General features: G+C 42.8%; 2 protein-coding genes across 3 annotated transcripts; both read left to right on the top strand.

Moving 5' to 3' along the window:
• Positions 1-1,371: 1,371 nt before the first annotated feature.
• On the top strand, positions 1,372-21,072 carry ankrd52a (ankyrin repeat domain 52a). Of its 2 annotated transcripts, none has more exons than XM_053425955.1 (28): positions 1,372-1,584; positions 2,121-2,204; positions 2,313-2,391; positions 2,907-2,977; positions 3,186-3,386; positions 3,497-3,584; positions 3,734-3,876; positions 4,008-4,220; positions 4,770-4,848; positions 4,957-5,071; positions 5,196-5,278; positions 5,370-5,487; positions 5,604-5,672; positions 5,770-5,958; positions 6,142-6,204; positions 6,320-6,431; positions 6,717-6,788; positions 6,875-7,076; positions 7,205-7,292; positions 7,402-7,519; positions 8,015-8,234; positions 8,339-8,426; positions 8,567-8,650; positions 8,801-8,946; positions 9,103-9,185; positions 9,390-9,472; positions 9,827-9,918; positions 10,979-21,072. In XM_053425955.1, the coding sequence occupies exons 1-28, from the start codon at positions 1,558-1,560 to the stop codon at positions 11,248-11,250; spliced, it is 3,282 nt and encodes a 1,093-aa protein (XP_053281930.1). In that variant the 5' UTR covers positions 1,372-1,557; the 3' UTR covers positions 11,251-21,072. The 2 variants fall into 2 exon arrangements, with proteins under 2 accessions (XP_053281930.1, XP_053281932.1); XM_053425957.1 differs by having other exon boundaries at positions 5,770-5,910.
• A 1,141-nt stretch (positions 21,073-22,213) lies between these two features.
• On the top strand, positions 22,214-26,482 carry rnf41 (ring finger protein 41). Its single transcript, XM_053424560.1, has 7 exons — positions 22,214-22,364; positions 23,136-23,239; positions 23,343-23,458; positions 23,543-23,814; positions 23,952-24,087; positions 24,678-24,781; positions 24,891-26,482. Exons 3-7 carry the CDS (start codon positions 23,369-23,371, stop codon positions 25,243-25,245), a joined length of 957 nt encoding a protein of 318 aa, XP_053280535.1. The 5' UTR covers positions 22,214-22,364; positions 23,136-23,239; positions 23,343-23,368; the 3' UTR covers positions 25,246-26,482.
• The last annotated feature ends 312 nt before the right edge of the window (positions 26,483-26,794 follow it).

Raw genomic sequence — 26,794 nt, forward strand, 5'->3', positions numbered from 1 at the left:
TATATTTAACTACTTTATATTTATCTCAATGGAGGCTGCCATGTTTTTTTTTACAGTAGCCCCAACTGGACAAACTAAACTTTAATGTTTGGAAGGGGAGGGTGAGGCGAGGCGTATTCAGCTGCAACATGCAACTTCACCACTAGATGTCACTAAATTCTACACACTGACCCTTTAAAGCTCTGATTTATTATTGTATTATCTCGAGATGTGTATACGCTCAACAAACAGGTGTGATTGTATTTGTAGAAAAATATTAACTGGTTATTAATATATTTATCTATTAGGTACATACGATTTCGAGAGAGCTCAATGCACTGCAAATTAAGAAATCAATGCATGTGTTGCAAAAAGCCCCAACACTTGCAAATACAGTAATGTGCATTTTATTAACAAAAAGGTACAACAGACAGAAATGAACCCTGGGAAATCCACCAAAACTAAATCATACTGGGGGGGGGGCAATCCAGAGCAAGCTGGTAACTCCACTCTCCCCCCTTCACTACTCACTGGTATTTACCTTTACAGCCTCACCTGTCTGGAACCTACCACCTGCCCTGGTGAGTATAGGCTGAGCTACACAGAAAGACAAATACAGAAACCACAACCAACTCTATGGACACAAGACCAAGTTAGACCAATCTATCTGCAAACATACAGAGGATACATGAAACAACCCGACTAGAATGTATTCCAACACTTTCTCTGTCCCCTTGAGACTTCCCAGCTACTCCTCTCTCCTGAGCGGATCAAGCAAACCTGTTCTCACTCTCCCTGACTGACCTGCTGATCAGACAAAACAACAACAAGCAACACTACCAACACAACAACATAAACTGTCAACACATACAACACATAACTCAAAGAAGATTCTCTACATGGTCTGATTACTAATGAAAAGTCAAATAATAATCCAAACACTTTCAATGTATATGTATCCATCTATCTATCTATCTATCTATCTATCTATCTATCTATCTATCTATCTATCTATCTATCTATCTATCGCTCACTCTCCCTGTCTCTTTATTCATATATCTTTCTATCTCTCTCTCTATCTCTTTATCTATCTATCTATCTATCTATCTATCTATATCTGTCTCTTTATCTATCTCTTTATCTATCTGTCTTTTTATCTGTCTCTTTATCTATCTGTCTCTCTATCTGTCTCTTTATCTATCTGTCTCTTTATGTATATATCTATATATATCTCTATCTATCCATCCACCTTTCTTTCTACCCCTCTCTCTCTCTCTCTCTCTCTCTCTCTCTCTTTCTTTCTCTCTCTCTCTGTGGTGTTCTTGCTGCTGTTCCGTTCCCAGCCGCTCGGTGTCGCTGTGGTGCCGCCACGCCTGTAGGCGGACCGTCATCACAGTCGTAGCCGGGATCGTGAGCTCAGACGCTGGATACGGAGACAACAACAGTGACAGACCGAGCCCGCACTTGTGTTGGCCTCCAGCGATGGCTGTCGTCTGAACGGTGGAGCCAGTAGCTTGCCGCAGTTTACCTCGTAGTTCAATCCTCATGAAGGAGCTCCGTCCGGGCTGAGTTTGGGAGATGGGAGTCCTCAACATTGCAGACCAGGTAAAAACCTGTTTGTGCCGTGGCGCAGTCTATTTGCTGGGACGGAGCGGCTCCTGTGCGCAACCTTCTACGTCGCATTCGTCGAGCGGCTTCTTGTTTTCGCGTTACGCTCCTCGGTGCTTCGTGGTTGCTGCAGCGGACATTAGCATCGTTGTGTGTTAATACCCGTGCGAGCAGTTGCTTCCACACGGGAACACGGCCGCTGTAGCCCGCTCCAGTGTAGGCCGTGCTCTGGGTCCGGGCCAGCTCCGGAGCGGCTGCTAGCTAAAGCCGTGCGGCTAGCTCACGTAATGGGATAAGGGGCCTGTAGGCCTCGGTGAGGGCTGCGAGTATTTGCTGGAATTAACACGAATTACACACAACAAACGTATTGAATGCAACATTTAATAGCCTGATAATGCAACTGCAATTTCCCGGAAGAGTCCGGTTGATTTAACGGGGATTGAACCCGCTCAGAGGTTAAGTGTGATGGATGCTCACCGATCAGCGTCATTTTATGCAACGTTAACTTGGCTTGTGTGTGTATTGCATTGCAGCCTCCTCTGGTCCAGGCCATCTTCAACCGTAATGCTGAAGAACTTCAACTACTATTGCACAAAAAGGAGGATGTCAATGCACTGGTACGTGTGAAGTGCATGCAGTTCATACTGTGCAGGACGTGCATCCCCCCCCCCCTATATCCCAACATGGTAAACGTCATTGTGTATTTTTTTTCTTCTTTCCTCCAGGACCACGAGCGCCGTACGCCACTTCATGCTGCTGCCTGTGTGGGTGACGTCCATATAATGGACCTCCTCATTGAGTCAGGTGAGTGAGCTGCATGCATTGCTGATTTCTGACTGTGTGTTATCAATTTGTCATCCTGCATCAGGAGAAGTCTATTCCCTGATTGATATCCTCACTGTTAAATCCCTGGGAAGCAGCATGAAGGTCTTTGCACAACAAGTCTGGATTTTTTCGTGTGTGTTCACGCCAAAAGACATGACCACGCACTGAAACCTTGCACACTGACTCTGATGTATGTTATTGCACTATTATATCTTAAGCTTCGCACCAGGAGGTAAAATGGAGTCCAGCAGCGTGGAATGAGTTTTGGTTGGATCTTCCAAGTCCATTTCAGGAGGTCAAATCTGCACAGGCAACTCTATAGACACCTGACAGATGCGATAAACTCAGTAAATCAAACCTGTTTTTTTTTTTTTTTTAACATACCACGGTTTCAGACTAAAATACACATTTGATGTGCAAGGACCTTTCAGCTGTGATATGCATGTGATGCCTTTTACAAATGGTTTATTTTTGTTTGTTTGTTTGTTTGCCAGGTGCCAGTGTTAATGCTAAAGATCACATATGGTTGACCCCATTGCACAGGGCAGCTGCTTCCAGGAATGAAGTAAGTGATCAACTTGCATCCTTTTCTCATTTCAGAGAATCTAATTATCTTGCAGCGAGGTGACATCATCCTCTACTTCTATTATATATTCACCCACAGTGATTATAGAACTCATTAGAATTTATGCACCAAAAACCTGTAAAGGAAATGCGGCAAACCTCAGAGATGACATATACTTTAAGCTCATGTAATTTTGTCCTCCCCCCAGAGGGCAGTGGGTCTGCTGCTGAGGCGCGGAGCAGAGGCAAATGCACGAGACAAGTTCTGGCAGACGCCACTGCATGTGGCGACTGCCAACCGTGCCACGCGCTGCGCAGAGGCCCTGCTGACCCAGCTGAGCAACCTGAACATGGCAGATCGCACGGGCAGAACTGCTTTGCACCATGCTGCTCAGAGTGGGTTCCAAGAGGTGAGATTTCAGTTGTGTGTGTGTGTGTGTGTGTGTGAACCTTTTTGAAGTCTTAAGTAATGACAAGTTTGAAATGGGTCCATCAACTTTCCAATTTACTTGTCTTACAGATGGTGAAGCTGTTGCTGAACAAAGGGGCCAACCTGAGTGCTATTGATAAGAAGGAGAGACAGCCCATCCATTGTGCTGCTTACTTGGGTGAGTGACTTTTCTTTTCTCTACTGTGCTGCACAGCTCTCCATTTCCATGTAAAATCACAGTAGAAGCTCTATTATCCGTGGACAGTGTTACTCAAACTAAGAGCAGTCTATAATACTGATGTGTTCTCCATTTTTTGTTTCCCTTAGGGCATGTGGAGGTGGTGAAGTTGCTGGTGTCCCGCAGTGCCGACAAGTGCTGCAAGGATAAGCAGGGCTACACACCTCTCCATGCTGCTGCTGCAAGTGGTCACCTCGAAATTGTAAAGTATCTGCTGAGGATGGGGACAGAGGTGAGTGGTAAACATTCAGTTTGTTTGCTTGGTTGTTTTTTCTTTAAACATTAGTCGTCTATCTTGGGTAGCTGAAGTCTGGGTTTCCGGTCATAGTCTGATCTTGTGCTATATTTCTTGGCCACCGTCAGATTGATGAGCCCAATGGCTTCGGAAACACTGCGCTCCATGTGGCTTGCTACATGGGGCAGGAGGCTGTGGCTACTGAGCTGGTGAACCATGGGGCTAATGTTAACCAGCCCAACAAGTGCGGCTACACCCCCCTGCACCTGGCTGCCGTCTCCACCAACGGGGCCCTGTGTCTGGAGTTGCTGGTCAACAATGGGGCAGATGTCAACCAGCAGGTATGAGGCAGTCTTATGTAATTAAATAAATACATGTGGGTTGATATGGAGAAAATGTTGCATGGATGTGCAAGGGAGGAGATTTTTTCATACACGCATTTGACTGTCAGATGTGACAGTGTTGTCATGAGATGTGTGAAAATAGTGTGTTACAATGAAAATGTCATGATAGAAGAAAGTATTTATATCAATTTGGTCACTCTTTGTTCAGATTTCATAGATGTTGTCTATCAAATAACTCAGAACAGTGTAGTTTGCTATTTTGTAATATATTAAATATTTTAGGGGTTTATTAATTGTCATTTTGTAGATAGACCTGCCAGTAAGAGAGGAACAAGCTCTTGCTTGCGCTCCACAGAAAATGTAAAAGCCTGTGACGTGCATGAAAGTCTTTGCCACACTAGACTCTGAACTGTAAAATGCGATGGAGAACTATCAAATCAGCCTCATTTGCTAGTGCAGCAGTTTTCTGAAGTGTCCCACAGCAGTTAAATTGTATTCTTATCTCTGTTCTATGTTAAATATTAAATTATATGGGTATTTTCACAGAGCAAAGAAGGGAAGAGCCCCCTGCACATGGCAGCCATTCACGGACGCTTCACACGCTCTCAGATCCTCATCCAAAATGGTAACGATGACGCTGCTTTCTGACTGATCTGAAGGAACATGTAGCTGCTGGCTTTTCTCTCCTCCTCATGCGGGTTTCATTGAGTCCCTCTTTTCTGCTTTCCATCAGGTGGGGAAATTGATTGTGTGGATAAGTATGGCAATACTCCTCTCCACGTTGCTGCTAAGTATGGCCATGAACTGCTGATCAGCACTCTAATGACCAATGGAGCAGACACGGCCAGGTATCAGAAAAGCTTTGAGTGGTAGCACTGATGAGTACTTTAATACAAAGAAGCATTAATGCATATATTAGATTTTCTAAATTGCTTCTTACGTTTTGTTCTGTGTCTATTTTGGTTTTCTTAGACGTGGGATCCATGGAATGTTCCCCTTGCACTTAGCTGTGCTGTACGGGTTTTCAGACTGTTGTCGCAAGTTACTCTCCTCAGGTTTGTTCCATGAATGTTTACGTTTGGAACATTTCATCTTTTATACTTTGACGTAGCTCTAACCGCCAGCTGATTCCTCATTTCCCTACAGGTCAGCTGTATAGTATAGTTTCATCTATGAGTAAGGAGCATGTACTATCCGCTGGGTTTGACATAAACACCCCTGACAACTTTGGGAGGACCTGTCTACACGCTGCTGCCTCTGGAGGGTGAGACACACAATCTGCTTGGGCCCTTGAATATTAAAGGGACTGAAGATATTATGCTGATACAGGTCGTCGGTTGCTCCAACTTAATTTCCTGTCCTGGTCGTCTCTCTTCACAGAAATGTGGAATGTCTGAACTTGCTCTTAAGTAGCGGTACCGACTTAAACAAGAGGGACATAATGGGAAGGTGAGTTCTCGCTCATCAGTAAAGCAAGGTTCTCTGCATGTTGAATACAAACAAGTATTCAGAGTGACTGTTCTTTCTCCTTGCATTCCGCCTGTAGGACACCATTGCACTATGCGGCTGCTAATGGGAGGTACCAGTGCACTGTGACCCTGGTGAGCGCTGGCGCTGAGGTCAACGAGCCTGACCAGACAGGTTGTACTCCCCTGCACTACTCTGCCGCGTCCCAAGCCTTCAGCAGGTTGGAAAACTGGTCTCTCTCCTTCTGTAGGAGCACAAGCCACCAAAAGTGAATGCAGTTTTTTTTTTTATTACGTTAGTGAACCAGAAAATGTGTTTCTTGACCTTGTGTGTCTGAGTGATGTGTGTTCTCTCATGAATAATACAAACTGAGTTCAACAAATTCACAGATTTGTAAATGTTCTGACCTCAATGACGTTTATTGACTCAGTGAATTTCTCGCTCTTTCCAGAGTTGATCGTCATTTTACCGCGAACCATCAGAACGATGAGGACGAGGCAAAGGAGTCATACTTGTGAGTAAATGTATTCTCTTCTTCTCTCTCCTGCATCTGCCCATTAACAATGTGATGTTGTATAATTTGTATAATATTAACCACCCTCTACTTTTCATATCTTTTTCTGTTTTAGCTGCTTGGAGCATCTTTTGGACAACGGTGCTGATCCATCGATGGTCAACACAAAGGGTTACAGTGCTGTTCACTATGCAGCTTACCACGGCAACAAACAGAACCTGGAGCTGGTGTGTACTTCTGCTCAGTCTGTGATCACCTCACAACATAACTTAGCACAGACAGTAAATACGTTTTTGCCTTCAATAATATGTCTCAAGCGCTGCAATCAATTACTCGTATATTAAGAGTTATGGTCATTAAACATCCATTTGATAATAAAAATGTTCAAATGCCTTAATTTCTTAATTTTACAATCTCTAATCTCACTTATTCTTAATACACATTGGCTTTTGGACTTTTAATGTGGTGTTTCACGGTTTAATAAAATCCAGTGTCTGTTTTTTCCTTTCTAGCTCCTGGAGATGTCCTTTAATGCACTAGGAGACATAGAGAGCAGCATTCCAGTCAGTCCTCTGCATCTTGCTGTGAGTTTTTCACACCGACTGAGATCGTCCTCTTCACCTCGACTACATTGTTAAAGTGGTGACTGACTTTCTGTTCCCCCCCTCAGGCTGACAAGGGCCACTGGCAGGCGCTGCGTGTGCTGACTGAGACCGCAGCTTATGTGGACATGCAGGATGCTGCAGGTCGGTCTGTGCTCTACTTGGCCGCTCAGAAAGGCTACGCCCGCTGTGTGGAGGTGCTGTTGGCTCAGGGAGCGTCCTGTCTCCTCAATGACAACCGTCTCATGTGGACTCCGATTCATGTTGCAGGTACAACACTTTCTGCTGGAATATTTCAAGCTACTGCAACTGTTTCTGATTGTTATCTTCATGAAGTTAGTCTGTTTCATGTTTAAAGCTGATATTTGAGATTTATCTTGTATTTTGTTTCATACCAGCTGCCAATGGCCACTCAGACTGCCTGCGTATGATGATTGATTATGGGGAGGATGGGGATCTCACCAACGTTGCAGACAAATTTGGACAGTGAGTTGTTTTTTTCTCTGGGGGCTGCTGTGTTTTTGCCCAAAGCTAATTTGCCCAATGGGCCAACAGTGAAAATACACTTCTTAATTGTTATTCCCGTCACTTTTAGGACCGCTCTGATGCTTGCTGTTCAGGGAGGTCACACCGACTGTGTCCACTTCCTGTTGGAGAAGGGGGCCTTGCCAGATTCCAAGGACAAGAGGGGCAGCACATCTTTGCACAGAGGGGTAAGTCTCCAAGCCTCTGTGGCTACGTACTGTACTAACATAGGTGTAATTGTTGAGTGAAGTGTCAACAACAATAATAGACAATCTAAAGCTCTGTAATTTCACTTCCAAATATAGTAGTTAGAAGTAGTAGTAAAAAGAAAAAGCTGCATTTTGCAGAGTTGCCACGTCACCCTGTTAACAAACAGACTGAACATAAAATAATTGATGGTTGAAGATCTTTCAAATTCCTAACAGCACCATCTGTTTGTATCTGAGGGATCAGATCAAACCTAATTATGAACTAATCTTTGTCATGGGTGACACAAATTAAGGATTTCATTGAGCAATGTCTTTAATCTTGTGATAGACTCTGCCTCTGTCGAGAAACCCAGATCTAATAAATATTGCTGTCATCGAGAATTATAATTAGAAACATTTTAAAATAAAAGACATGATGACATAGTAATTATGTCCATGTAAGAGTTTGTCTCATCCCCTCTGGTCTGTGTGCAGGCGGTGTTGGGCCATGACGACTGTGTGACCGCCCTGCTGGAGCACAAAGCTACTGCCCTGTGTATGGACACCCAGGGCCGGACACCGCTTCACTACGCTGCGTCCAGAGGCCACACGGAGATCATGGCCAGTCTGGTGCAGGCCGCCGTGGCCACAGACCCCCAGGATAAACTGCTGGACAACAAACAATACACCCCATTACACTGGGCTTCTTACAACGGTAAGCTCAGTTTGATCGACTTTGAAATGTCTCTATTTGCAATTACTCACCGTAACATCTTCCGTCCGTCTTTCTCCTGTAATGCTGCATGTGTTTATTCTCAGGGCATGAAGACTGTTTGGAGGTTTTACTTGAATTTAAAACATTTATCCATGAAGAGGGAAACCCTTTCACCCCCCTGCACTGTGCTCTGTGAGTGTTAACTTTTCATAGGTGCCCTTCGCAGTGTGTCAAAACTATGTTCTTTTCATCAACAAAAAAATTAAAATACAATCCCTGAAGTAGGTTGAGATGAAACCAGCATTTCATTAACACCTGCTTCTTGCTTGTAGGATGAACGGCCATAGCGGTGCAGCAGAGAGGCTGCTGGAGTCTGCTGGGGTCCAGATGATTAACACCAGAGATGCCAAAGGAAGGTCAGTCTGCAGAAGAGATGCTGCATTATACATTTAATATTGTTACTGCACATGTTTCTTCTATCTCAAACAAGTCCCTGAGCTTTTTACTGAAACTGCAGACACCATAGCACTGATCATACATTGGACTGTCTCTGTGTTTGCCTGTAGGACCCCACTGCATGCTGCTGCATTTGCTGAGGATGTCGCAGGACTTCAGCTCGTGCTGCGCCACGGGACAGAGATCAACGCAGTGGACAAAAGGGGACGCTCTGCTCTGATGGTAGCTGCCGACAAGGGACACAGTGGCACTGTCGGTAAGTTTCACACTTCTTATTGTTGTTGTTTAAAACAATACATCGTTGTATGTCCCACACTGGACTCGGTCTGTTGTGGTCCTCTCAAAGCAACTGTCTCATCAGGACAATTGTAGTGGCATGATATAAATGTCTTTGTGTCGTGGTGTTTTCCAGCCATCCTTCTTCACCGGGCCAAGGCTGACCTGACACTGCTGGATGACAACAGGAACACTGCCCTGCACTTGGCCTGCAGCAAGGTACGCATCAGAATTAATAACTAGATCCTCAAGCTCCACTCTGGTGCTCTGAGCTTTACCACCACGACGGCTAAAAGGAATCGGAGCACTTAGCCAAGTAAAGCTTCCCCTAAATGAGCAATGCTTCTATGTTAAATAGATATAAAATCCACCGAGCATGACTAGATCTGTCTTCATGTGTTGTCTTTCTGTTTTGTCCCTCAGGCTCATGAGATGTGTGCCCTGCTGATTCTGGGAGAAATCCACAGTCCCACACTCATAAATGCCACCAACAGTGCTCTGCAAATGTGAGAACCATGTAATATTTATAAGCTTAATACAAATGAGGTGACAAGTTTTCAAACTTGGCTGTACTGTATCTTTTGCCAAAGTGCTTCTCGGCCTAAACTATTGAATTACAGGAAACATTTGTCCCAGTGTTCTTTCTTCGATTTAGTCATTATTACAAGAAAGTACTAATTTAATATCCTGTATGATAATTGATCCATCTTTTATTTAAGTTTGCATTACCACCACTTTAAGGCTGGATGATACATTTTAAGTGAACAGTGTTATTTACATGTTCTGATGTTACTGTTTATTATTTGCTGGATACTGGGTCTGCCGGCTGTCTCTCACACTTCTCCCTCTCTCTCTTCCAGGCCCCTCCATCTCGCAGCACGTAATGGCCTGGCTACGGTGGTGCAGGCACTGCTGAGTAGAGGAGCCACTGTGCTGGCTGTGGATGAGGAAGGTGAGTCACTCTGAAAGACTGTCCGACCGATGTGGGTTTTCATGTTGTTTTTTTTGTTTTTTTTCCTAACAAGGCAATTTACCGACATTTCAATCTGATGAGTCACATTTAAAATCGTAAACACAAAGTCGGACACTAAACTAATGCTGCACAAAGTCTGTGGGCCAACACCATAGTGTCCAGGTGTTTCCATTATTTAGTCCACCCCATTTACATCAACTAAAATAGCAGAACAATTTCCGTATAATGCAACACCGCTCCACAGACTGCAGCCTCCACAATGATGACTCAGATGAATTTACACGTCTCTAGGGTAATTTTGATTAAAAACTCAACATTACAACCTGCGCGAAAGGAGGATTTATTGCAGAACTGTTGCATTATACTGCATCAGTTATTCGCGAGGTGCACTTAATAAACTGCCAACCGAGTTTATATTTATATATATAATTATCAGGTGTATGTAGAGGCTGCAAAGTGCCCTGCTGGAATTTATGGTTGCTTTCGGTGCAGTTTTCACCTGGGAACAGTTTATATATTGATGTGTATAAGCTTGGTGGTTTAAAGATGTTAAATATAATCGTTTTATGACCATATCATAATCACCGCATAACATTTTATACCCCCCTTCTCTCAGAGTACTTTATAAGTGACTTATTTTCTACCTTTATCTTAGTATATTTTTTAGAAGTAATTTTTAGCTTTTACTTGAGTAAAATCTATGTAAATAACTGTATTGTCTCATTTCCAGTTTCTGGAATCATTTTTTGCTGCTTCAATGTTTTTGTGAGAGTTACTACCAGCTCTGTTTTTCTTTCTCTATTACTCAAGAGGGAAATGTTCGGCTCTTTAGTTGCTGAACGATCCATTATCTCCACCAGCGAGTTATAAACTTTCATCTGTGTCATTTAATGTTATGCAGAGAGCAAGCATTAGGTTTTCAGAGGTTTTGGTGCTGCCTGATTTAACCCAAACGGTGAAGTTGGGCTGATTGAAAAGCAGATTGATTCTCTGGTTTTCAGGCAGTATGTGTGTATTAATGTGAGGTTCTTTCAACCAGGCCACACCCCAGCTTTGGCCTGTGCTCCCAACAAGGACGTCGCTGACTGCCTGGCTCTGATCCTCTCTACCATGAAGCCTTTCCCCCAGCGGGACCCCTCCTCCTGCTCCTGCTCCTCTCCCACCGTCTCCCCATCCCCGGGTCTCAACTTGCTGAAGCACTGCGGCATCACCGCCGCCTGCGCCCCGCTGCCCAGCAACGGCCTCCACAACGGCTACGTCAAAGACCATCACGGTGCACCGGTTGGCCTGGATGGGTGTCTGTCTGAGTGAGGTCGTGCGCACCCCCCTCAGTCAGCTGCTATCACCATCATCACCACCAGGGGGTGACTCCCTTTAACATGGCCCAGAGGACCAGGAGAGCACCCACCCATACGTCTGTTCTCTGTATGTATGTGTTTGTGCGTCTGTGTGTGCGTGAGTGTTTGGTCTTCTCTTGAGGTGCAGTCAAACCTAATATGCAATTAGATCCCATTCCTCCATCTCCTAGTAGTGCTTAACTCGTAGAGGCCACTTGCTCTACAAGGTCACTCAAGATAAAGTGCGGCATCCAAAACAAACACGAGCAATCTGGACACCTCGAAATCATTTAACCCTTTAAAACCATGTAGACACAATTCTATAACCAACATCTAAGAGCATGGAAGTCTCTGTATCCTCAACTGTCTTTTTTCATCATATCACTCAGTATAAAAGTCATATCATATTTAATCCGATGTGGTGACCTTGTAGAGGAACATACAGCCTTCCCAAAAGATTGATCAAAGAGTTTCTTTGTGTTTTGGTGATATTTTTGTTTTCTTTCTTTCGTTGATTTTTTTTGTTGTTTTTAATTGTCCGTTAGCTTAGATTTTTATGAAGGAACCACACAAGGGAAAATCTAAATTTTGCTTAAGAGTGCAATGCTTGTGTACCACAGTACAATCCGAAATTTGGAAAAAGGGTCACAAAGATGTTAATTCCATAGTGTACTTTAAAACGTACAGCCTAGAATCGTTTTTTGGCATTTTAAGATGATTTGGTACCGCTGCTGAATACAGAAGCATGTCTCCTTCCAAAGGAGCGCCGTGCTCGGGTCGGCATTGGGACATCAGTCTGCTCTGAATGCTGACTTCATGTTTTAAAGATGCTAAATAAGTGTTTGTTAAGCTAGAATGTTTCTAAGCATATAAGTTATGACCAAAGTTGATCAACACTACTATGGCTATAAATTATTTATTTGAGATGAACTGTACTGTATAGAGAAAGACAATAGATCTTGATATACCTCGTCAACTCGTTTAGCAGCTGCTTCATCTTCACCCAGGGTCCGTAGGCCTAAGGTTCTCTTTTTGTAGGACTAGAGAACTACTGTAGGATAGTGACTGACTGAGGCCTTGTTTATTTCTAGATGAAGGCTTTACTAGTAATATCTGCCAACAACACCTCATCAAAGCGTCATATATCTGAGCACATAAATGAACAAGCCATTTCAATTTATTTCCCATCTCTTTAAAAGTGTTTTGGAGGGTGTGTTATTTTTTTTGGGGGGGGGGGGGGGGTGGGGACAGATTTCAGAATTCCATTGGCCTAATTATTGAAATAGAGCAATCGGTTCTTTTTGGCACTAATGACTTTTTGTTGTGTTTCTGAAGTTGAACCGGCCGTCGGCACCATCGTTTTACCAGCCCTCTCCATGAGGAGTATTTGTCAGAGCTGGTGAACTCGTCTCGAACATCTAACAGCTTATGTCTCAGCTTCTCGCTGGTCAACTCTGATCAATTATTATAACTGAAAGATAAAAAAAGAGTGTCTTCTGCTTTTTCTATTGGGCAGTTTTCAAGCAATATTTTCTTTTGGCCTTTTTTTCTTCGGTTAAACATTATTGAATAGACAATCACTGTCACAAGGGCTTTTGTTTCCCTGGAATGTGTTTGAATTTTTCTTGATTTATTTTTCAATTTTTTATTTAATTATTCTTTCCTTTTTTATTTCTCATGAAAAATTACTAAAGACTTAACGAATGGCTCTGTTAGTGTGCCGGGGCATTTTACTGTCAGTGTCAACACGAATGCACTGGGCTGCCTTTGTGGCATCCCATGAAATGCCTTTTTGACCCATGCCTTCCGTAACACATCATTTCAGTTGGATTGCATAATGACAGAGTATGACGAGCCCTGAATCTGATCATCTTTCCACCCATTTGATAGCGACAACATGGAACACGGTCAAATCATATTATCTAGTGGAAAAACAAAACATTGCCCAGCATATCTATTATATATGTAACGGCAATATCAACGACCAGGGGGCTGGTGTCCCTTCTAGAAGCAAATAGGGCTAAGAGGAAAAGGAGGGGGATCTTCGCTTAGGCCAATACCTGTTGTTTAGATTTCAGGAATAGCAGAAATCCAAATATGTGCTTTTTTGGTGTTAATTATGTCGTTTCCTCATCCCATTTCTGGTACTAAGCATACTAAAGATGATTGTATCGGACCACTAGAGCTGTTTGTGACTTTAAGATGTTATATCTATGCTATTTTGTCCTCTTTCGTTTTCTTCTTCTTTTGTTTCAAACCATCCGCTGGTGGTTAAATTACACTGAGTAAGATTGTTTTCATTGGCGTGATAACTTCATATCCACTGGTAATGAAGTGGCACAATTGCACACATTAGTTGACTGGATGAGAGATGAGGACCTAGACTAGGCTATGTTGTTGATTTTTCACCCTGCGAAAAGTTGTTCACGTTGTCGTATCTTATTTGACTAACAAAAATTAACAAGTCCATTTCAGAGCAGTGATTTCTCGGTTGGTTAAGTAGATTTGTATTCGTCATTTCAATTCAAAAAACCTCCATAACTGACTGAAATGAATCAGAACTAATCGGCGACTCTCGGCCTTTGGTGTCTTGATCATTTTCTAATTTACTGGAGAACACTTATATTGTTGTTATAATTAGGGATAGGTGCATCATTTTCTTTTGTAATCTCAGGATCTGTGCTGAAGCCGCAGGCAGAACTTTACTAATCCAATCAGATCTCAGCAGGATGATAATGTCTACATTTTTAATGGGAACTTCTATTAATTTAATTCCTTTTTAACCCTAATCCCACAGCACTTAATTAGATAGTCAAGCACGCACTTTAGTACATTCAGGTTCTAAGTGTGCAGAGGAGCATATGTAATGTATGTACCTATGTTTACATGCATGTGTGTTGCTGCTGAATACAGGAAGGAAGCGTTGCAAAAGACAAGCAAAGGCTGCAACAAAAATTGTACTCTAACAATGCATTATTTAAAAAAACAAGCGAGTGTCTCCAAGCACTTCGGGACAGTGTCCACTGCCCACTGACGTTTTTGTGTGTTTTTCTTTTTCTGGGCAAACCGCCCGACAAAAGTGACAAGGTTACATTACCCAGCCTACTGTTAATAATACAGACTCTGGCCTCAGTCACTTTAAGTCAGTCCAGTGATCCAACACACACCTCAGGCAGGCTCCTCGAAATACTCACCACACTCTCTGCCATCTGCAGGTGCTGTCAGATCGGTCAGTTCAGGCAGGGATCCTTTTCTCTTGTGATGTCCTTATCTGACCAGTACATGGAGCCATTGTCCCTCGCAACTATACAAGTTGTAACTGAATCCTTTTATTGTATCACAGTATTCTTCTACATGCTATTTTTTTTTGTGTGTGTGTGCGCGTGTGTATACCAGTGATAACTGAGTGATTGTGCATGGAGCTAGATCACAATTTTGATAAAGTTAACGATTAAACAAACGGAGCATATACAATATATCTGGAGTCGGAAAGCAATGAAAGGTCCAATTGTAGCAATAGAGCGTGTGTGTAAAATGTGTGCAGCACAAATATTGCACTGCCATCCATTCAGGCCAATTCAGTAAATCATAGCATAAATGCCAATGGAAGAATTGAATGCGGGTTCGATGTTCTAATCTTTGGTCACAAGTGAGGCCTGATTGCCAAAACATGGAGAGAGGGAAACCTCTCGGTGACGCAGCAATGGATTTATGCATATGTTGAAGCAGTTTACAGTCTGACCATCAAATCTGAGCCATGAATTTTTTCTGACTGAAATGAATGTAGGGTCAGTTTAGAGCAGGACAACTTGCTTTCTCCCGACTTTAAACTGTTGCTCTTCATTTGTCGTGCGTAGAAGCGATTTATACAGGTAGCATGTCATAACCTACTTCTCTACATGATATTCAGTAAGTGTAGTAGTCTTCCTGCATCGAGGGTCTGGATAGTGATTTTCTTTTTGTTGGCATTATTGTTGAGAGTATAGGCCTGCTGTTGTGTGATATCACTCTTCTCTCTCTACATTTGTGTGGAGTGTAGCCTACAAGGTAAACAGAGTCCAGAAGAATTAAACGTTCATGTTCATCCATTCCATTGAGACTTGCCTTAGAGCACAGTAAAAACAAGCGGAACGAAAAGGGTCTGCAGTAGATATGATCACACATACTCGTAAATAGCCTATATTTGACAAAAATGCACCTAAGCTACACCCATTTAGTGCCATAGAAACCTTTATTTGCCTTTAGACATAAATCATATTTACTTGGTCCGTAACTTTTTCAGAAGTAGGCAGGATTATTACAATTTTGAGTTTGGAGCTGCATGTCTTTTGTCGCCAATTATTCTAGTCAAAGGAAATCTATAAATATTTGCATGGGATATTAGTAATTTAATACAAGAGTTCTGTTCAAATTTGGTGTTGGGTAGAAGTCTATTTTATAATTGGACATTTTTGGGAGAATATTGTTAGATTGCTATTGGCAAAGCGATCCCTAGGTTGTGTGTGTGTGTGTGTGTGTGTGTGTTTAACGAGATGGTTTATAATGTGTGTGTTACCAGGAGAAAATAAAAAACATTTTTAGATGTCCCCAAAAAAAAAGAAAACGCATGGTATAGACAGTGTAGAATTGATTTGCCTCAATGGATGTCTCGGTTCTTACTTGAAGTAAATAGCAAATTTCAATTCAACTCTGATCCACTGTTGAGCCTTTCGCCTTAAAAGCTGAAAATGGAAACGATACCTGGCAGAACCGAATAAGTTGCATCACCTGTAGATTTATGCTTCTTGGTTTGATTCGCTAAAAAAACATATTTTTGAGCTAATTTTGGTCTTAAAGACGTCCGCGGGTGTCGAGAAGCACACAAATCAAGTGAGGTAGCACATAGCTCCAGGTTGCCACGGTGCAGAGATTGTTCTGAGAGGTTAGGATTTCGCCATATTTGCCACTGTGAAAGAAGGAATTCAGAATTCACTTGTAAACAATCAAGTTTGGCTTCTCTTGTTATCCAGGGCCGAATGACACTGGGGATGAAGGTGGTGTACCTCAACAAAAAACTATCTAGATGGAATAAAGGAAATTCTTAAGGAAAAAAAAAAAAAAAAGTCTTGTACAGCTATGCTAACAAAGAGTTAAACTTTTGTTATCCATCTTGTCGTGGGTGGTGTAATTCTGCTTAAACCAGCCTAAATCGGAGATGTATCTACGCGTGAGTGTTAGATTAGTGTCGGCAGATGTCCAATGTTTCCTACCTTACAAACGGGCAGCCCACTGCACCTTGTACTTCTTATTGGACCTGCAGTTTTACCTCATCACTGATCTTTTTGTGACGCCGCTGACATTGATCCTCTGTGATTTCTTCTTGCGTTTTTCCTGATGCCAGTCGTGTACATTTCTCTCTTGTAGTGTGTGTTTGTTTGTGTGTGTGAGTAACATTTCAATATCTGCATGTCGAACCTAAACATGCACAATTTCCCCCTTTTTGTTGAAGAACAGAAAAGCATAGTAACAATTTGAACACGTGTCTCTTCATTACAACCAACAGATGGGTCTGTTATCTGGTGCGAGTCGTATAGGATGAAGGGTACTGTCTAATCTTAATGTAGGAAATGAAGCTAGCTATAAAAACCTTACCTCTGTAAATCACAACAATAAGATCTTACTGTATGACTAATGCTAGTTTGACCACTTCTCCCTGCCTGAACCCTTGGTTATTAATTTCCCCACCACCAGTAGGACCTGTGTGATATTGAGCACAGTGGTGGCATGGTGCCTTTTATTTGTTACTACCGAAAGGTACGGTCTTCCATTTGTATTTCCCAGAAGCCTTATAATGTGTGGGGGGGGAGAAATTACACTGAACCTACGTGACGACAGTACATAGACCCGTTCACCCTCTGAGCACGAATATCTCAACCCTATGTGATCCTAGTTATTCAAACAAACAGAAAAAAAAGCCAAGTAACTCCTTCTGTGTGGATTTAATGACGCATCTCCGGTCACTGAGTGCTAGGCGGAATAGATTGCACACTACTGATGCAATTACGGGCACACCCCACAAGTGAGCGGAGGGAGATCAATTGTACGAAAGCACAAATCCAAAGAAGGCTTCTCTGGACTTAGTTGGCTTCCCCCAACACCGAGGAGAGCAGGAGCCTATAGACCAAATTTAGGCGAAAGACGTCGGGAGAGAAAACATCAGCCTCCTGTCGAGTGCAGAAAACCTGAGGATTGATTGTCAGTAACACATTAACTGTAGAAAGACCATTTTTTTTCCAGAGCTGCTTCAGATTGTTTTTCTCGACTCTCTGGTTTTTCATCGATGATTATGAACCAAGTTGCGAAAACGATGCGGTACCTGCATTTCAAGATCAAGTTTAGGCAAACTGTTGTGACTGTGTTGCAAATTGATTGTGGAGATTGTTTTTGTATTATTTTAGGGTAGAACGACTACAAGTAGGTTTGCAGTAGTAGCTGTGTGCAGTGTTAATAACCGTGTGATCATACTATAGAAGTGACGTAACATTTGTTGTCTTACTGCGACATACAGGCATGAATCATCTTCTCTCAAGCTGACCTCGTTTGAAATAGACAAATAGATAAAAGTGCAATAACCCTGTGTTTATCATTGCTTCCTCGGTTGAAAATAAATCTTATTTAATATGCCCTTTTTGTTAACACCAAAAGTCACTTGTCTGTAGCAAATGAAGGATTTCAAGTGGTCCTCTTGTTTGTGTCCGGAGACGTGGCGTTTGCTCGTGGAGTGAGTGATATTCCGTTCTTAAAACTGTGATCAATATCAGACTTTAAAAGCTGACTGCTCAGAGAAAGGAAGGTGCACAAGTTTCCCGGTAGATTTGAGTAGGTGCAGGTTTTCTTTCCTTTCCTCTGATAGATGGACTTTAACGGTATTGTAGTTTGGATTTCTGGTTTCTAGCCGATAGACAAGTTCATTTGCATGTGTAGATGTGTATATGCATCCTCTTCCTCCTCGAATGAAATGTTTTCTCAAAAATATTTAGACCTGCTGTCAGTGACGTGTGCGGATAAAAGGAAATATGAAATGCCTTATATTTGTTTTCATTGTTAAGCATTAAGGGTTCTTACGTGTCCCTCCCTTTTCAGCGTGTAGCCTAAAGCTTGTACAGTTAAGATACTCATGAGATTTATATCTACTGAACAATAGCCTGTGTTTTCAGAATTTGTTACTTGGAGGTCCTGTGATTGTGGTTTTTAGAGAAACATTCCCCTTTGAAAGTGCCGTTTGTTTTCACCAGCAAAAGATGTGTGTTTTTTGGGGGGGGGGAGGGGGAATGTACTTACACTAAGGAAAACAAATGTTCAGAAAACGTTCCGGTGAACCTGTCGAACTGAGTGACACACACAGTCTTCTGATGGAGCACCTTATCGACTCGCTCCTTCCACGAGCTCACGATGGAAGTCGTCTCACTTCGAGCTCGGCTACTCGCAAGCAGCCATATCGCTGAATTTTTCCCATTAGGAGCCCCCCCCCCCCCCCCCCTTGAATGTGCTATTAGAAATAGCCTACTGTAGAAAGGACGTGTACTGCATGGTCTGTGACATTTTAGTCGTGGTTGTCCCCTTTCATGTTTTTTGTGTTTAGTCTGCTTCACTGTAGATGTTGCCCCCTCATCGCGACTCACAAGCTATTAACAATCCTCTCACGACTGGACTTGAAGCAGGCAGCGCCCTGCGGCTGAGGCAGCCTTAATTCATCGCAAATTTAAAACCTAGAGGTTAGAGATAATGGGTTGCCTGTTTTACTTTGAGTGGCTTATCTGGGGAAATACAAAGGAGCCCTTATTATGAGTAGAGGGACTCTGAATCAGGGCATGTGATGAGTTACAATCAAATGGTTTTTCACAGTGCACCTTCACACAAAAAAGAAATGGAATTAAAAAAAAAAAGATAAAATAAAAAACAAGGAGACAAAGTTGGCTCGTCCACCCAACATTCCAAAGTTGATTTACTTTTCCACAGTCCTGTCCCGCCGATTGAGGAACGATTTCTTTTTGTTGCTTTGCTGATGAATGAAGTGGGCATGAGTGTCAATGACAGGGTTCCCTACTTAGCCTAACGCTGATTACCTCATTTACAAATCTGCAAATATACTACTCTACTGTGTCTAAAGGAGTCAATGCCATCACCAGCAGCGTGGTCTCTAGACCTGTGATGACGACAGGACCAATGAAGTTACTCTGATGAAATTAGCCCATTCAAAAACACAAACCAGTCTGGAAATATAGGGTAAAGACACGATAAATGTTTCTTTTTTCAAGGCTGAGTGGGCCTCTAAGATTTCTTTAGTTAGTAAACAGCTGCTACTCCAGTCGGCCTCGGGCACCGTCAGGAAACCTGCACGCTCAACTCTTTGAGATTATTCCTGGAGCTTCTTAAATCAAGTTGTTCAAACCCAAGATTTAACGATATTTTTACAAAAGTGGAAAAATCTGAAATTCCGGTTGTCACACTCCCAGCTCCCGAGGCGTCGACTGGGTTAGCAGCTGTCGGCAGTAGCATGGTTCAAGAAGTCGAGCCGACGCCTGGTGTGTCTCATGATTATTTAAGTGAACGATCATGTTAGCATCACTTGCTGTTTTTCAGTAGCATTTCTCCTACCTCCTTGTTTTGCAGCCTTGAGTATTTGTTTGTCTCTCCACCTGTTCTGACTTCTAAAAAAAAACTATGAAAAAGGGTATAAAAAAAAAAGTGTATCACAGTACGGGAATACAGATTTATCATAAGCAATGGTAGTTATACATACAAAAAAAAAAGTGTGCTTGGTTGTGCTGTATGTGTATTTGTCTATTTGACGTTGAAAAAAATATTTATGAGAAGCATTTATACGACAAAATACCACTGGAATGTGAAGCCAGACAATGTTAAGATGCAGATTATGATGATAGTCTATCCCCTTTAACATTCAGTGGCGAGGAATCATCTTTTAGAAAATGAATTACCAATCCATTGGCTTTTCTTTTCTTTTCTTTGACATTGTGTGTTTCTTTGGTCTCCTCTTGTTTGTATACTCCCTGTCGAGCCCTGTAGTATACACAGTTTCAACGTTTACAGCTTCATTCTGCGGTCAGCCATCCATCGCTCCTGCGGTTGGAACGGTACCACGTGTTGTCATGGGAAAAAGATGGCGAGGTGGATTTGTAATTCTGTACGAGGGTGAGTCTGAGCCCCTCGAGCCGTTTGCCTTCGAATCCATCTGTCGAACCAAATTCTGCTTCATAGTCTTCTGTTTCCAAACTGCCCCGACATTCTACATTCAGTTCGACGACAAGGGGCACAGGACAAGGTGAAAGGTTTGAGGTTTAACCCCCCCCCCCCCCCCCCCCCCCCCCCAGACACTCCCTACACATACACAAACCATCCTCAGTCCCCCCCACAACTATGCTTTGTCCAGGACTGGACCGCCCTTTGCCACTGTCTCACCCAAACCTCAAGCCATTCATTCTACTATTGTGTTTTAGGACTTTCTTTTTTTTTCGACAATGCAATCCTGAAAGCACTTTGCCTTGTTATTCCTTTGTGTGAACATGTGAATGATAATTTGTTACAAAAAAATGTTAAATATGTAAAAGATCATTCACTGTTTTGGAAAAACCTGCATCTGTCTTTCTGACGTTAAAAGAAAACAAAAAAAACAACAATTTAGTGACATTAAACCTGAATCTATTTTATAAAATGTTTGCTGCAGCCAATTGGTCTTGTCATTCAGTATTGTGGCTTAGGGTTGTTTGTGTTCAATAAAGTGCTATTGCTAAATATTTCCAAAGTCTGGAGTTATTTGTGCCAATTGATTCGTCCTTCAGGTCCTGTACAGCAGGTTTTATTCACATTTCTATATTAAGGTCATTAGTTTAGTAAAATAGCTAAATGAAGCTTTATACAGTTAATACGTTTTTTTTCAAACATATTTACCCGAAAAGACTGAGTCTTAATTCGAGTGAAAGGGTCACAACCAAAATAAGTTTAGTTTCACAATTCGAAGATTATTTATCTACACAGTTTGGATGTAAAGTACAGAGCTTTACCGTCAGTATACCATAATTATAGTCTAACACCCATTATTTTATATGAAAATCAATACAAACACCTTAAAGGTTCAGTGTGTAGAATTTAGTCACAACTAGTGATGAAGTTGCATGTTGCAGCTGAATAAACTTCACCTTCCAAACATGAGGAGAACCTGTGGAAACCTTCATTTGTCATAGAAACTAGGTTTGTCCAGTCTGGGCCACTGTAAAAAACATGATGGCCTCCATAGAGAGGACCCGCTCCTGACGTAAATATAAAAGGAAACATTCTTGGGTAAAGAAAAACAATTCGTACAATTTAGATGAAACACAGTAGTGAAAACAAAACTAGGATTATTATATATTAAATATCTGCCAATAGATCCCTTTAATACGGTGGCTGAAAGAGCTCAACACACTGCAAATTAAGGAAACCACTTTATCAGTTTGACGACGCATGCAAATAAAGAAATGTGCTGCATATTGCGATGAAGAACAAGGGAAATGTTTCCAGGGGACCGAATAAAGTGATGAACTTGGTTGTAGTTCACTGTTTTGTGAAGTTATAGAAGTCTGAAACTCCTCAGTGGTGATGGAACTTCACGAAGCATTGAAGTTCAGGTTCATCACTTATTTGGATCCCCGGAAATATTTTTGGTGTCGTTTTCGCTACTTGCAGCGTGTTTATGTATTTCTATGAGTTGTGACGTTTTGTTTTCTGTACATTAGTTTGTGTTTTTTCTGTTTTCTCTTTGTTTTTTACTAATTTGCACTGGACCTTTAACACAGGTCCCTGAATGCAGCATTTAATTAAAGGTCGGTCGGTTACTTCCTGCTTTCAGACTGACTGACAACACCCGCCGACCAATCAACAGCGCCACCGTACGTCATGACGTCAGCCCTCTGCTGCCGTCCGGGGCGACGCAGACGCGTAGGATGTAGCACAGGACGTGGCTAACGAGCTGCTAGCTTACAGTAGCAACGTCCACAGTAAAAAAAAAACACACAAACGCGGCGGCCGGGATCCATTTTGCTTCATGTTCACGTAAGTACACCACGCGCAGGATGCGGTATCCTCACGCAAGCGGACACTTCCCCGCGTAGCTGTCCCGCACTGAGCTACGCCTGGTTAGCTCGGCGGCTAACATCCAGAGGAAGCCAACGGCACCCACCGCAGACGCTAACGGGGGGCTAGCTAGTTAGCCACCGTTAGCTTATTTTGTATTTAATGACGAGAGAAGCCACCGTGGCACCGTCACTCGGGCACCTGCTGGTTCATCTCAATGTGGCCCTTTTTAAAATAGCGATTAAACCCCGGAGCTCCAGTTGGGTGCTCGTGGTGGGAGTGATGGGAGCTGGAGCGTCCCAGTGGAGGGTTAGCTTGGGTGCAGGACATGCTGGGAACGATGGAGGGGCTCTGGAAATCGCCTTCAGACCCAGTATGTGCTGCTTCCCTGTGAATTTAGGTCAGACACCAGTCAGCTGGGACCAGACGAGGCTGCTGCAGCATCTTAGGAGAACCAACAACCCACAGTGTTGGTGAATCAAGGACGAAGCTCTGAACGTGTCTCTTCAGATTCCACTGATCACATAATGACATGTTGTGGCCTCTTGGATCGTTTCCCCCCTTTTCTCGCTTCATGTCTGACTGCAACGAGAAAGCTTGAAAGTCACTGTCGACCAATCAAACGTGTGACTGCAGCTGCATCCATGTTGTATTTATGATCCTGGGGCTGGATTACACCCCCCCCCCCCCCAGTCAGTCAGGAGTTGTTTGAATATGATCATAACCATCACAATCATTTGCTTCTTGCAGGGAGCGTCTGTCTCTTCCGTCGGACAGATCATTTCTGCCGGATGTGATGCATCAGCCGTGCGTCGGGAGCTGAATGGAAGCGTTCAGGGTCTTTTGTGAGTGAGGTAGGCTCCGAGTGTGTGTGTGTTGTGTGAGTGTTAACATATCAATTGTCCAAGTCTTTCACTGTTAACACAATTCCAATTTGCTTGGCTGTGTGTTCCTCAGGAGGTTGTGGGTCCCAGTGATGTACCATGGGGTACGACATTACGAGGTTTCAAGGGGAGGTGGATGAAGACCTGCTGTGCCCTATATGTAGCGGAGTGCTGGAAGAACCAGTGCAGGCAAGTGCACGTCTGAAAGATCACGCACCTTCAATTCTGTCTTCTGGTTTTCTTAATTCGTTGTGTTCTCATGTTTTCCTCCAGGCTCCACATTGTGAGCATGCCTTCTGCAATGCCTGCATAACGCAGTGGTTCGCCCAGCAGCAGATTTGCCCCGTTGACCGCACGGTGGTGACGCTCGCTCACCTCCGGCCCGTGCCCCGCATCATGCGCAACATGCTGTCCAAGCTCCTAATGAGCTGCGACAACGCAACCTTTGGCTGCACGGCCACGCTGCGGCTGGACCAGCTGCAGTCGCACCTCAAAGACTGTGAGCACAACCCCAAACGGCCCGTCAACTGTGTGGAGGGATGTGGGTGAGTGGCTTCCACTGGGACAGGAAGTGGACTCTGGGATTTGGGCGATCACATGAATATAGCTTCTCTCTAATTTGTCACACCTTCCCTTTATGGTGTTAATTTCCCCTCTTTTCCTCCTCCCCAAACTCCTTCAGGCTCGAGATGCCCAAAGATGAACAGCCCAACCACAACTGCATCAAACATTTGCGGAGTGTTGTTCAATCGCAACAGACCAAGATCTCGGACCTGGAGAAAACGGTGGCAGAACATAAACACCAGCTGGGCGAGCAAGTAAGAACATTGGTCTCCAAGTTGAAACTTTAAATACTACATGGCTCTTGTCCGTAAAAATGTTGTTTACAAATGTCTGAAAGTGTGATAAGCTTGATACGGGATTAGATTCATGTTTGTGTTTAAATCTGTTTGATTTGTTTTTGTTGTGCTTGTGTACTTCATTGTTGTACACACAATATTTCTAGGAGTAGAACCGATTAACAATATATAGAAGTCTTTTATGTAATGAATTTATACTTGAACAGTAAAAAGACTCTTAAGTGTCTTAAGAGTCTTTTTTACAGCACCGTAGTTAAACACAATATTGTTATTACTGGTTATGTGAGAGATGTGACACAATTACTTTAATATGTAATATTACAGAGGAGGAGAATGATATTTATTATGGAATTATATTGGATCGAGTCTAAACTGAAAGGGTTGAGAACCATCCTTTGTTCTAAATCCAATGGAACTGAAAATATACTGCCCCTTGATTTGTGTATCCTCTCAAGCTGGCCGTCACATCAATCTGTGATAAACTCCCAGTTTAGCTTTATAAAATCATGTGAGATCAGTGACTGAAGCTGGTTCCTCTTCATCTCCAGAAACGAGACATTCAGCTGCTGAAAGCCTACATGAGAGCAATCCGCAGTGCGAACCCCAACCTGCAAAACCTCGAAGAAAGCATCGAGTACAATGAAATCTTAGAGTAAGTTTAACTGTCTTTTCTCTCTCAGAGTTGGTTCTCTCAGGTAGATGTTGTTCCGCTGCTGCAGCTCAGTCCTTGATTCTCTACTGATTTATTTATTTTCCAACAGGTGGGTGAACTCCATGCAGCCGGCCCGGGTGACGCGCTGGGGGGGCATGATCTCCACCCCCGATGCTGTGCTCCAGGCGGTCATCAAACGCTCCCTCATCGACAGCGGCTGTCCCCTCTCGGTCGTGAACGACCTGATCGAGAACGCCCACGAGCGCAACTGGCCGCAGGGGCTGGCCACCCTGGAGGTGCGGCAGATGAACAGACGCTACTATGAGAACTACGTCGCCAAGCGGATCCCTGGCAAGCAGGCCGTGGTGGTGATGGCGTGCGAGAATCAGCATATGGGGGAGGATATGATCCTGGAGCCCGGCCTGGTTATGATCTTTGCTCACGGCGTGGAGGAGATCTTATAACTGTGCAGCTGACTGAGCTGATCCAGAGACACGCGGGGACGTTTTGGTGGGGGGGGGGTGTTTGCTGTGACGAGGATTTTTTTTTTTTTTTACTCGTCAGAGTGAAACCTTCAAAGTAATTCTGGCTTATTTAAAAAAAAAAAAAAAAGAATCTTATAAGAGGCTCACTCCTAAGCTTCATACCTATGCCTTAAAATAAGGACAAACACATAATGAACCTGGCAAATCAACTTAATCTGACTGATATCGAAGAGAAAAGGTGAGATGTGATGTTTACAAGGTTTATATTTAGTGCATTATATGATCTGATTGTTCTGCTCCATGTCCTGATATAGTAATAAGCTTGAGCCCCCATTTAATGTCCGCAGTTGTATAAATGCTTGTAAATACAAATACTATATTGAATTATAACTGTCATTCTCTTATTCCCATTACTGTAATTAGATTGTTGTGTTCTGTTAATATCAGTTGTCTTCAGTCGACCTGTGTCCCCGTCCTCAGGGACGTCGGCTCTGTTGTTCTTTTTTTTTTCCGCTTGCTTCTTCTTTTCTTTTTTTAGTATTTAGATTCCTGTGAATATTTTACAAGACATCGTGATTCTCAGTTTAGATTGTCCAAAAACCTTCTGTGCCATTGATTTTTATTTATTGTGTTGCCTTTCACACAGACATGCTTGAAGATGTTACCATTTTGATGTATGGAAATCTGCCTTTTTTCGGTGCATTTGAAGTTCGTTGCAGGAAGAAGAATTCGATTTTTGTTGTGATTTCTTTGTTGCCTCAGTTGTATATATACGTACTCTGTATGTTGGGTCCAGTTGAATGGTTGAATTTGCAATTTTAACATTTAGGATTTGCCGACGTGTTTTATCTGACAAATCACGGTGGTCCACCGGATCCTGAAACACACTGATCTTCTCATTCGTCACAGTTATCATTCATCTATTCACTGACATTTCACTGAGAACCACAGCTTGGAGATTGTATAAATATTTGTGAAGTCACTCTTATGTTGTTGTTTTTTTGAGAGGTAACAATGTTTCACCATTATTCACTTAGTGCTGATATAAGACAAACCAGACTCCAGACATGTGGTAGAAAAGATCAATCAAGTGCAGTAAAATCATAAGTTGAATTGTGCCCTTTTCTTATTTTCCCTATTAATGTTTTTGTTTTGTGTCTGTTATGTACTGTGTTGTACAGACTAAGTAATAAAATGACAAACTTCATCCAAAAAACATGAGTTTAAATGTCTTAATTATGAGAGACAATGCAGTTCCTTGTTTTACCACATCATGTCCTCAGAGATCTGTGGGGAGCTTTGTTCCTTTAGGGCGAAGCAGCTGAAAACATGAAGTGTAGTCTGAAGATGAAAACGACTTCAGCTTTAAAGAAACTACGGAGACGAGGGGGAAAATCAGGATTCTTGTTCCAGAAAAGGAGAAGTTGGATCCCAGAGAGGAAGAGGAGGAGGAGGAGGAAGAGGAGGAGGAGGGTCTGGCTGCTCTGACCTGACTCACTCTCCTCTAACCCTGACACCCACATGTTTT

The sequence above is a fragment of the Pleuronectes platessa genome, chromosome 6 (assembly GCF_947347685.1).
Source record: "Pleuronectes platessa chromosome 6, fPlePla1.1, whole genome shotgun sequence".
Classification (NCBI taxonomy): domain Eukaryota; kingdom Metazoa; phylum Chordata; class Actinopteri; order Pleuronectiformes; family Pleuronectidae; genus Pleuronectes; species Pleuronectes platessa.

Bases quoted from the DNA above. Each gene is read 5' to 3' on its own strand.
- ankrd52a (XM_053425955.1), top strand. From the start codon at position 1,558: ATGGGAGTCCTCAACATTGCAGACCAG. The intron at 8,427-8,566 runs GTGAGTGTTAAC...TCTTGCTTGTAG, and splicing joins ACCCCCCTGCACTGTGCTCT to GATGAACGGCCATAGCGGTG. The intron at 9,919-10,978 runs GTGAGTCACTCT...TCTTTCAACCAG, and splicing joins GCTGGCTGTGGATGAGGAAG to GCCACACCCCAGCTTTGGCC.
- rnf41 (XM_053424560.1), top strand. From the start codon at position 23,369: ATGGGGTACGACATTACGAGGTTTCAAGGGGAGGTGGATGAAGACCTG. The intron at 23,815-23,951 runs GTGAGTGGCTTC...AAACTCCTTCAG, and splicing joins AACTGTGTGGAGGGATGTGG to GCTCGAGATGCCCAAAGATG. The intron at 24,782-24,890 runs GTAAGTTTAACT...ATTTTCCAACAG, and splicing joins GAGTACAATGAAATCTTAGA to GTGGGTGAACTCCATGCAGC.